The sequence below is a fragment of the Epinephelus moara genome, chromosome 19, assembly GCF_006386435.1.
Source record: "Epinephelus moara isolate mb chromosome 19, YSFRI_EMoa_1.0, whole genome shotgun sequence".
NCBI lineage: Eukaryota > Metazoa > Chordata > Actinopteri > Perciformes > Serranidae > Epinephelus > Epinephelus moara.
In genome coordinates, this window is record NC_065524.1 from 22,476,223 (window position 1) to 22,488,324 (window position 12,102).

At 38.9% G+C, this 12,102-nt stretch overlaps 1 protein-coding gene across 1 annotated transcript in view; it reads right to left on the minus strand.

The window, feature by feature from the left end:
- Positions 1-11,818, minus strand: part of cdhr1a (cadherin-related family member 1a) — a 17,812-nt gene extending 5,994 nt beyond the window's left edge. Inside the window, exons 1-14 of the mRNA XM_050071362.1 lie at positions 11,686-11,818; positions 10,652-10,747; positions 10,033-10,178; positions 9,852-9,902; positions 9,668-9,757; positions 9,438-9,524; positions 8,635-8,751; positions 7,270-7,413; positions 6,399-6,477; positions 6,208-6,308; positions 5,893-6,096; positions 3,833-3,985; positions 3,556-3,720; positions 2,508-2,575 (exon numbers count right to left, since the gene is read on the minus strand). Of these exons, the coding sequence (XP_049927319.1) occupies positions 2,508-2,575; positions 3,556-3,720; positions 3,833-3,985; positions 5,893-6,096; positions 6,208-6,308; positions 6,399-6,477; positions 7,270-7,413; positions 8,635-8,751; positions 9,438-9,524; positions 9,668-9,757; positions 9,852-9,902; positions 10,033-10,178; positions 10,652-10,747; positions 11,686-11,764 (1,580 nt within the window). The 5' untranslated portion in view covers positions 11,765-11,818. The remainder of the gene's footprint in view (positions 1-2,507; positions 2,576-3,555; positions 3,721-3,832; positions 3,986-5,892; positions 6,097-6,207; positions 6,309-6,398; positions 6,478-7,269; positions 7,414-8,634; positions 8,752-9,437; positions 9,525-9,667; positions 9,758-9,851; positions 9,903-10,032; positions 10,179-10,651; positions 10,748-11,685) is intronic.
- Positions 11,819-12,102: the final 284 nt, after the last annotated feature.

Sequence of the window (12,102 nt, forward strand, 5' to 3'; positions counted from 1 at the left end):
TTTGCATATTAGCTAAATATTTAGTTTCACTCAGAACATTTAGATTTAACATTTAACATTTAGATTTATATTTAGCATTTAGATTTAACATTTATATTTATATTTATATTTATATTTAGCATTTAGATGTAACATTTATATATATATTTATATTTAATATTTATATTTAACATGTAGATTTAGATTTAGATTTAGTATTTAGATTTAATATTTAGATTTAGATTTAGCATTTAGATTTAACATTTATATTTATATTTAATATTTAGATTTAACATTTAGATGTAACATTTATATATATATTTATATTTAATATTTAGATTTAACATGTAGATTTAGATTTAGATTTAACATTTAGATTTAATATTTAGATTTAACATTTAGGTGCCACATTTAATATTTAGATTTAACTATTTAATATATTTCTAAGTTAACAAATATTGCTGTAAATGTGGTAAAAGGTGACGTTAAAAAATTCACAACACTTTTTTAAACATTGTTTGAAGCTAAATGTGGCAAAATGTTATTTTCAGCGTGAGCCACTTTACAAATGGCACCCTATATACTCGGCGCTGTCACAACATCAAATTGAAAACTGAGACTTAAAGAAATGTAGAGTTTCAACATATCCACTAAATACAAAATATACAAATGTAGAGAAATGTACAATGCCAACATTTATTTTGGTAATTGTGTTGATATGTTGCACTTGAAACTTTAAAGCAATAGGTCACTTTGATACCACTGCCAGTGAACTTAAGTCATGAAAGACTGAACTGTAAACATCCAGAGCAAGAGTGGAATTAGACTGTTTCATTGACTGACTTGTTTAGTTACCCTGCAGTGACTTTGCAGTCAGAAGCAAAGAACAGTCTATTTTCTCCTCCAATCCTATTACAGGATTAACAAAGACAGAGGGCAAGCAGACAAAGATCACGACTGCACGGTCCTGTGTGTGCTGAAGTATCCAACAAGATATTGTAGAAAAGTCTGACATCTAAAGAGCCTAATTTTACAGATGTAGTACTATGACATGTAGTCATTTATTGCTTCATAACAAATTTCAAAGAGACGTTTTGGAATAATCTGAAAGGAAACATGCACAAATATAAAAGTATTCCAAATCTCTCTCTTCTGCTTATTTTGGAAATCCTTTTCCTGGATGCCAAGTGACATCACATATCTCCTCTAATTCGTTGCTACAGAGCTCAAAATCTGTACCGAGAAGTCTAAAAATACTCTACTACTACCTACATTTCAGTGTATACAACAATTGTTTTTTTTAGCCCTGAGAGATTAAACAAGCCTCTACTCTCATACACCTGTCTGTTTAAAAAAACAACCATAACTTCATACAAAATGCAGGTGACCTTTAGGACTGACTTTGTAGTGATGTGAAAGGAAAGGTAAGCTGTGGGAATACTGTGTGTTATTAAGCGAGAACAGTGACCACTGAGCTTTTTTCTCAGAGGTAAGACTTCTAACTGGAAATCTAATAAAAATCGAGTTGAGAGAAAATGCCAGCAAATCCTCTGAGGGACTACAGCGCTTAGGTGCAATAAACAGGACCAAGTCTAAAATGAAAAACAAGTTGGCTGTCATATTTCTGTGCAGCTTTCAGGCAGATGTGTTTTTGCTGGATATTTTTTTTTTTACTTTTGAGATGAGCTGACGTCAGCTTGTGACACATTTCTTTATGTGGTCATCTGCCCCAGGCACACTACTGCAAGTGTTTACATTACATACACTGCTACATGTAGCTACACGCTAACATCAGGGAGACGTGTAATCTTGGTTACCAATGTAGTTATTTTCTCCCTAATTTTGGGTCATATTCCTGCTGCAAGATTTGATCTAGAAGCTTTTATTGGTGATTTTTCATGGTAGAAAGTCAGGCATCACCATTCCTGCAGCTGTGATAATGGCTCGGGGCTTAAAGAGACAGGCGCTAAATTGGAGCATCTCAGACTGAGGATGAATACAGGTATATTTAGACAGACAGTATGAGAAAAATAAAGTGTTTTTTGAACACTAAAGCGTGTACACATGTTCTAGTAGCCCCTGAAAATGAGCATAATAGGTCCCCTTTAAGATAAGTGCCTCAGTGTGTGGTCTGTTTATCTACTGCTGCCAAATACTCAGGATATCAGCTGCTCATAAGGTTGTAGAAGTGTTTGTGATTTCTTTTTTTTTCACACAGTCACAAGTTCACATTGACAAAATCACTACACAATGACTAATGAATAGACTCGGAGGCAGAAAAACATAGTCTGGTGCTTTGGAAACATTGTTTGGTTGTTTTATACAGTAATAGATTTATTTTTTCTTAAGCAGAATAAAAGAAATCTCACCAGTGGGTTTTAAATATGTCTTATTTTGACAGTGAGATAATGCTGTTTAAGCTTTAATAAGCATGTTAGTCGTTATTGATGAAATAATAGTGTTACGAGGATGAGAGGAATTTGAAAAAAGCCCATTTCTTTAACTTTAAGTTACACACTTATACTCACAAGTCAGCCCCTGATCCGTAGATGGAGTACTTCACATCACCCCAAGGTCCTGAGTCTGGATCTGTTGCCTGTGCATAAACAGAAAAGACAGGGAACAGAGAAAAAATATGAGTTTGGCTGTGGCACTTACATGAATCAGGTCAGTTCAACATAACTTTCACAGCAGTCGAGTTAATCTGCAATTCCTCTTTAGGAGTTTTATATGCAGCTCAGTGAGCTAAGGCATATCCCACTTATGTTCGACGTCATACCGCCGATAAACCCCATAATATTGATGTTAGATTTGTTTGTTCCTCTTTACCAAAGCAGAAGAGAGAGCTGTCTGCTGTCATGGGCTCAGTAAACTGAATGAATCCGTGCAGGATTGGAAGGTGATGTTGCAGGGGTCAGCTATAAAAAGACTGTTGTGTTTTTTTCTGTTTGCTTGATGTCATAGGAACATCATCATGGGCATCGGCTAATCTGTCTGTCTGTCGCTGCAGGGATGCCTGTTCGCTGTCTCCGTGTGTCCAAGGTCACTTGTTGGCTGTTCTTTTATCTGATTGAAATTGCCTGGGATCAAGGAAATGAGCCTCTGTGGTGTTCACGCAAGGGCAGGATTTATCAGCGAGCCCCCCTGTTGCTTTGAGCCTCTGCAGGGCTGATAGGAACTGACAAGGGCGAAGGATGAGACAGTGAAAAAAAAGTCTCTATCTATCTATCTATCTATCTATCTATCTATCTATCTATCTAAAAGTGCTCATGTTATTTCTGCACATATTTTTGAGCTGCAGCTGCATGTGCTACTGAGCATTAGGGAAAAAAAATCAGGGAATTTGGTGTTACACAACAAAATGAAAGTGATAGCCATCTGGCAGCTTACCTCGCCTAGCTTTTATCTACATGTTTTCACATATTATCCCAACCCCCACCGCTCAAAAAGTCTACATTTAGGGAATTAATGGCCCTGCTTGGGCATTTTGGAAAAAATCAGCATTCCTCTTTAGCTCACAGTGACGTACATTGGTGTTGGCATGTATTTTTAGACAGGGTGAAGACTCTCTCTCACCGTGACTGACACCACATTGGAGCCGCCGGGTGAGTTTTCTGGGATTCTGGCGATGTAGTAGTCTGAGGAGAATTTGGGAGCGTTGTCGTTGGTGTCCAGGAGGTGAATGACAATGTCAGCTGTGGCACTGAATCTCTCGGGTGTATCAATCTCAACTGCGAGCAGCTAATGAGGAGAAAGATTAGGAATAAATAAATGGGAAAAGGGCAATTATGCAACAGATGCAGGTGATATACCACTGCCAGTGAGCTGGTCTACTGTGGTGCAATGGGTTAACCTTGTATGTGAGAAAGTGGTGTTTCTCATAGTCCATGGCAGCAGAGTCCTCGACTAAGATTGTGACCTGGGCCTCATTGAGTACAGTCTGAGGGACGACTCTCAGCATCCTTCCAGGTCCAATCAGTCTCAGATTGAATTTAGCATTCGCACCCTGCAGGAGCACAACACACATCATCACATTAGTCAGAAATGTCATACATGAGTGAACCTATTTTTAGTAATCTGCATTTGTTACAAAGCTATCACATACAGTATAATCCATGCGGTATAGTCCATTCAATCAATATAAAAGCTTTGTATCTTTTCATTATTACAGTAATGTATGAGAATCAATAGGATATCAGTGGCAGCAGTAATATTCATGGTGAAACGTAATATCGCTGAACAAACAGAGCTCGGCCTGATGTTGTAACAGTATTATCAGAGAACACATTTGGTGAACATCAGCCATTTGGACGAGGCTCATACAAGGAGCTGGAAACACAAAGAGACTTGCATAAGCTGACAAATGGCATAACTCGGGGGCACCTTTTAATTTGTGTTGGCTTAATTTCAAATTTGTGCAATTTTTAAAAGGATTGTCTGTGATAATGGCGGGCTTAGTTATTTAACAGAAATAAAGGCAGACACCAGTCTGAGCGCAACACTGTGGTGCAGTGAATGTTGATTTAATCAGTTTCTTATTAGATAACAATGTAATTTGGTTGGGAAATGAGTGTTATTACATAATTGCTGTATCATAATCACTGTAGTGTTCCTCTCCCTGGTTAAGTGATGCAGCTTTCAGTGGCAATAATACTGTATCAGTGCTAAAAGATGATTCCTGCTCAGTAAAACATCACTGGAAAAAGCTATTGTTTGTGATTTGTTGAGTCATTTTCAGGCCCAGTCACCAGAATAAAATGTTGGCACTGTACGTCTCTGGAAGCTGAGGATATGTTGCATTTGTATGTTTCATATGAATCACACTATATCAACATTTTTAACGTGACGTAGTTCTGACTGAATGTTAAAGAGCTGAGTTTCTCATCAGCAGTGGGGGGTACTGTGGTCGTAATGACAGCTAGGCAAGACAGCAGCTGACAAGCAGCAGACCACTGTTCAAGACCAGCAACATTTCCAACCTTGTTTGTGGACAAAACCAGTTATCTTTAATGAGATGTTGGGACACTTCCAGCTGTGTTTATTGTGACAATACTGGGTGTTTTTGACGAGACACTGGGACATTTCCAGCCATGTTTGTGCCACCAAAACAGATATTTTAAGCCAAAAGCTGATCTTTTCCTAACCCTTAACCAAGTGTTTTTTGTGCCTAAACTTAACCACATGATAACCACAGTGGTTTTTTTTAATGTCAGATTCGTTTTTAGGCTTCTGATAGCCCTAACCCAAAAACAATGGGTCAAAACTTTAAGAGACACAATTAGGGGTGTATAAATTTAAATTTTCTTGCAGTACATTTGCATGTCTCATACATATAAAAGTGACGTAGTACAGATTACATGTAAGATGAGTTTGACATATGGAGGAGGAGGGGCTGATGGATGGCATGACACCACCAGTGCTTTGATGCTTTTAAAGACAGTTTTGGACTTTTCCAGCTGAGATTGTGGCGATAAAAGCGGGTATTGTAAGCCGAACTATGATCTTTTCCTAACCATAACCAAGAGTTTTTTGTGCCTATACCTGTGCGAGACTGTAGCAACATAATTATTTATTTCTTAAGGACATGTGCAGACATTTCCACCAAGATTGTGCCGACAAAAGTGGGTATTTTAAGCCAAACCATTATCTTTCTCTAACCATAACCAAATATTTTATGTGCCTAAACCTATACCACATGTTATCCACATCGTTGTCAGAATGTTAAATTGAAAATTGAAACTTAAAGAAATGTAAATTTTCAACATATCCACTTATATAAAATGTACAAATATAACATATTCATGGTTTGCAGAAACAATACCTACATTTATTCTTGTCATTGGATTGCATTTTCATACTAATGAGTCAGTGTATGAGAAAATAAAATATGGATGACAGTAGTGTTCTCCCCACCTGATCAGAGTCATTGACAGTGATTTTCAGCCCACGGAGTATCTCTCCCTCAGGTGGATGCTCATGCATGGTCAACTCAAACATGCTCTGTGGGCCGTTCTCCCCGTAGAAAGTAGGTGGATTATTGTTGAGGTCCACCACACGGATCACAACCGTGGTCACACTATAGTCCATGGGTCTGCCTTCAGGACTTACTTCTGATGCCTGGACACACAGGGGGGTAAAGATTATACAGGTCATATTTATTACTTGACCAGTGAGATGTTTAATCTACCAGTTTCACAGATGAGTTGTACTTTGTGAACTGCAACTTACCCTGACTTTAATGTTGAAGATTTCTCTCTTCAGAAACATGGGGAGACTCAGCAGGGTGATACAACCGCTAGATCTATTGATGCTAAAAACACCATCATCGCCTGGAGAGACAATTAACAGACAGACCTACTCTATGAGCACTTTTGCTTTATTTCAGAATCACTCCAGCTTTGTTTTAATGAAATGCTTACCATCGTCAAAAGAATAACGGATTGGATTTGGGCTTCCTACATCGCCATCTTTGGCTACAACAGTGAATATTTCAGATCCCTGGGGAAAAAAATCAGCAGAAAGGTTTGCAGTTAAATCAGTGATGACACAAAGCTGATAGTTAGTGTTGGTAGTTTAAGATAACCAGGCTGTAAAGCCAGCTTACTTTAAAATATACTGCAAATTATTAACATTTCTTTAATAACTGACACAACTGACTCTCTGACAACTCTAATATGTCACTCTTACCATGATGTAACTCTGTATTTGGTTGCATCACATTTTCAAAAGGAAGCAGGACATTTATGTAATTGAGTTACCCTGTGACTGGTGCACAGCTATTTAAAACATACCACAACAATCTATTCTGCACCTGATCTTCACTGAGTCTTCAGATGTACATTCAAATGTCATGATCCTAATTATTCCCTTTCAGATGAAAGTCAGAACGTGTAATCTCTCTCCTATGAATGCAGTGACATTTGGTGACTGAGGAGATAATGTGGCTTTCACCTGCTGTGAGAAAAGCTATGAAGAAGGCAGCGTGGGTATTAGTGTAAAATGTCAGCAATTAAAGCTGTGTGACATGAGGCGATGCTGCCTTGTGGTGTGGATTCTTATTTATACCATGAATATAGATAAATTGCATTCACTATGTTAGTTTCCTAAGCCTCGCTGTACTGTGATAATTCAATGTGATGTTCATTGAAGATGTAAATCTGTTGCAATACAAAAGAAACGTGGCAGAAAAGAACTTTACAAAATGTTTAAGACTTGTGCTCTGAATAGTTGTTATACAGACTCTCATGTCAGTCAAAGCAGAATGTCAATAAACTGTGTTTTCATACTCACTGGCACAGAGACTTCATAAACGTAGCCAAAATACGGTGTCCCAATAAAAGATGGCGGAGTGTCCTGTGCATCGATCACATTGATTGTCAGGGTAGCAGAGGATGACATGAACTGCTCCTTGCCATTAAAGTTGCCACCACCATCCTGAAACGAAAGAAATGTGCAGTTTAAAGCTACATTTTAAGAAAGACATAATAAACATAAACATTTTTCTCTGTAGTTATGCCTATGTTTTGAAATGTTTATCACTATTTATGCTGACATGACATATATCAGTTATGTTACGTCAGGGTTGACTTTTGGTTTCACACAGGAGTCAGAACACAGGCAGTCTCCTGGATGAAAGTCCTGTGTTTGTTTGACAACTCCCTGACCACCTCCCTACATGGAATTTGTTGCCCATTAAACTGCATCACCTGACTTCCTCCTTTGCTCTCGACATAATTACTATGACCATGAGAGGTTGACATGTTTGTATGTATGCTCCTGATAAATGCCAGTTAATGAGCTGATAATGGCCTTCTGTACATACTGGTAGATGTAGCCAGCCTGTCCTCATTCCAAAATTGTCAAATACCGCTGCTATGTCAGTGACTTTGGCATCAGACACCTGACGCCAAAATCCATCTTTTGCAGCAGTATGATACACGTCTGGGCAGTGTTAGCATGCAGCCAGGCGTAAACTTTCGCATTGTTATGATTCGTTGCCAGTCAGCCGGACAGCACCTGTTGTGGCACTATGATGCACTGCTGGATGGTGTCAAGTTGAAACACTGCTGGTAACAATGTAATATAAGAAGCAAGGCAGTCTCTGTAGTGCGGGTGGAAGGGGTGGTAGGTTGGTCAAACAAATCCCCAGACTTTCACCCAAGAGCCTGGTGTTTGCTTCCTAAATGCCAGACGAAGTGCTTTTGTTGCTTAAATCCAATCATGTGCTTATGCATGTTGATGTCCTGGTGTTGGTAGCCCCTCTTGGAACATCAACAGCAGAAGCAGAAGGATACCTAACATGTAATATGTACTGTAGACGTGAAAGGCCACTGACAAAGCAACGATATGTTAGGACTTCGGATGAGAATGTGTTGATGTAACTGACCCCTTCTAATTTATAAGCATGAGAAACATTTACATTGTTACATTCAGGGTTTCTTACCCAGATGTATTTTGTGTTTCCTACCAAACAAGTTGAATATATTTCCATCCTCATAAAACACCTGCATTGTTTAATCCATTAATGCTAGCCATGTTTTGCCGCAAAACACCACTAACATTCTTAACATTCAGAAACTCCACAGGGTTCTTTAAAAATGAAAATGAAAGTACACTGTTGCAGAAACATTAGATCAGTTTTGGTGCACCCATTACCTTTGCAATGACAGTGACAAAGTGTGTCTTTGTTTTCTCATAGTCCAACATTTCTCCAGACTTGATACGAAGGACACCACTGTGCCTGTCTACGGCAAACAAAGTAGACTGAGGATTCTGTGACAGAGAACAGGACAAAAGCAGGATTTTAAAAGCACACACTGAGACACATTTTAGGTCACACGAGTAAAAGCCTGTCTCTGAAACCTCTAAACCCCATTTACAACCACTCACGTGAGATATCATGAAAAGTGGTCAGATGGCAGCATTAAAACACTCAGTAGCCACTTGAATTAGGCCACATCATGTATAAAGTATATCTCTTTGTCCATCTGGATGTAAAGAGCCCATATGTTCAAGGACAGGGCAGGCAGGTGAAAGCTGCTGTGCCCAGATGTGCGGTGCCTCGCTCGTCACTGTCACTCCGGGCCAGCTGTTCTTTGTTCCTAATAGTCCAAAGTGCAAACTAACATTCCCTGCCACCCCCTGCCAAAGCAGCCCTCTAAGCCTCCAATACCTAACACAAATGTAATTGTGATTTAATCCCCTGCCCCATAACTACACCAACATACTTAGGCACATGCACACATACACACATGAGCATCAGAAAATCCAACTGATGTTAACCTCATTATAAGTACATTTATACATTAGTTCCATGACAAGCAGATTAACATTCGAACTGGCCAGTTTCAGCTAGTATGTCATATGAGGAGCACTTTTTCTTAAAGGTTTTATCTGTGCTTTTTTACTCAGCTTATTTATACTCAGATAGTGTGGTATGAGAGTGGGCCGAGTGATACCTGGAGGTAGTATGTGACTGAACCCCCTGAGCCTGTGTCTCTGTCCACTGCCTCCACTCTGTAGATGCTACTGCCAGACTCAGTCGTCTAAAACACAGAAAATAATTCAGGTCACAACATATGGGGCGGAAAATAAAATGATGCAACACACATTTATCTTAATATTTTTATAGTAATGTACTGTCCTTTTCATTTTATCTGGAGAGAATGACACTTTTAGCTTAACTTACTTCCAGTACATTAATGATTGCTGGCATGTTTTGGAAGTCAGGTTTTTCATCATTTGCATCCATTACAAATATTGTGACTCTTTCCACAACCTAAAAAGAACAAAAATAAAAGCATGCTCAAGTTCATCTCAGCTTGATTCATTATAAGAATGGCACTAAATGGCTTAATCACAGATGTTGATACCTTGCTTTGCCCATCTGTGATGCTGACAAGAACATCTATAGAGTCTTGTTTCTGTGAAGAAGAAAACAAGTCGATATGAAGTCATACACGATGAAAAAGATAGCATCTTAGTTTTTTAAAGGGTTATAGGAATTACATATAAAGTCAATTTAATCATTTATTAAGCCTATGTTAAGTTTACCTCTCTGTCCAGCTTTTCCACCAGTGTGATGTTTCCAGATTTGGGGTCGACCCTGAAGTATTCTTTGGACCCTGGATCAAACGAAAGGCCGTAACTCACCTCCTGGCCCTCAGGGTCTGTGCCATTGAGAGAGTAGATCTGTGTACCTGAAAGAAGACATCATAATTTAGTAAAATTAGCCTTAACAGTTGACTTTATGGACAAAGAAGTTAATTCCTTCTCCATTTCTAACTTTAAGAATAAAATATTGATCAAAACTGGCAAAATTAATCAGCAATCCAGGAACGTAGTTAAACAATTGTTTGAGCAAAACTGTGGTGGAGCAAACTGAGACACAGCAGCCAGCAGTATAATAAGTACCCTGACTGACAGAAGTTGTAGAGGGACAGCTGCACCACATTCACAGCCAGCAAACTGTCCCTCACATCAACAGGTGGCACCGGCAGATGAGCATGTTAGCGTGTAACACCACACAACACCTGTTCATCTATCAAAGACTGTTTAACATATTGGACTCTGAGGTACTGACAACAAAAAGATGCCATTTTGTTGATCAGTTGTTCCACCTGACCATTAGCTGTTCATGCTAAGCATCAAGTATGTCAGAAGTTGATCTCACCGACAGCTGTGTCCTCCGAGAGGCTGAACAGTGCCAGGTTTCCGTTGTAGCTATAGGGTCCATTGTCGTAGAAATAGGGGGCGAAGTCTGCTTGTGCTGAGGACAGTGACATAAAATCACCATTAAAAGCTTGAAAGTTTAAAGTAATTCACCTTAAAGTGAGACCAGGAATGAAAAAATAATATAATGTTCCTTTTACAAAGTTGAATTCACAACTTAAAACACATAATCAATTTAGTTCACTCAGGGGTTTTGCTGCAACAGTACTTGATACTGTACTCTGATATAAACAGTAGCATGGTGGCTAATGTTTGCTAATGCTAGCAAACTTAAGCGTAATATTACTTAATTGTTCTTTGTCATCTGTGATCACCATGGTCAATTATCATCAATGCGACGTTGAAATGGAGTCGTGTTTACCATGAGAAGAGTCCATATGAACACAGCCCCTGGTTGTGGTACACACAACACTGAAAGTGAACATTTTCGGAGAGCTCTGAGTTCACATCTTCATGTAAAAGACTCACAAGGTCGCAAACACAAGCTCACTAGTCCAATTTGAACGCAGTAAATATTACATGGTCTTGCTTTTAATACTGGAGTGACATAAACAAGGTGATTGTAGGCCTACTGAGCTCTCGCCCCCCTGCTTTCTCAACCACTTTGAGTGGGATTACAGGTGAGTTACGTCAACCTCCTAAGACACCTTTTCTATACATAGACTTAAGATCTCTGGTGGTAGAAATAATACTGTTTTTATTTGAAATAGCAGAATCATCTAAATATTGAAACTAAATTCATATACCAAACAAATCAATCAGTATGATAGTCATACAGAGTGTAAACACATATGCACATACAAGAACATCTAACCAGGTTAGAAAAGAAAATGACTGAACTGAAAACAGAATATAACTTAATTATAAACTGAGTAAAAAACAACCCAGAGGCTGTCAAATATATCTGAACAGTTTTCCCAGTCTGATCACAGCGACACGCCAACCGTAAGCAGAGAATAAAGAAGTGTAACTTACCAAAGCAGGCATGCACAAACACAAAAAGCAGTGGCAAATGTAATATCTTTACATTCTTCATCCTACAGAGTGAAGTCATGAAACCGCACCATGAAGACGGCTCCGTCGAGAGTCCTGTACATGAGATGCAGCTCTCAAGGTGTCTGAGTGCGACTGGAGGAGGCTAAAGGCAGATGCTCACATGCTAATCCAATGACACATCTTAAGAGTCACTCCTGGGCCCCCTCTCTCCAGCTGGGCTTCTTCACCCACCACTCTGCAGGAGATGGCTCAGCCTGCAGGGCAAACAACACAAGGATACAGCACAAGTTTGCAGATGATGGACAGGTATATATTTATTGTATTTTATTTTTTTGCTTTTTTGTTTGCTTTTGATGTAGATCAGCAGCTTTCATTTACCACAAATAATAAATAAAC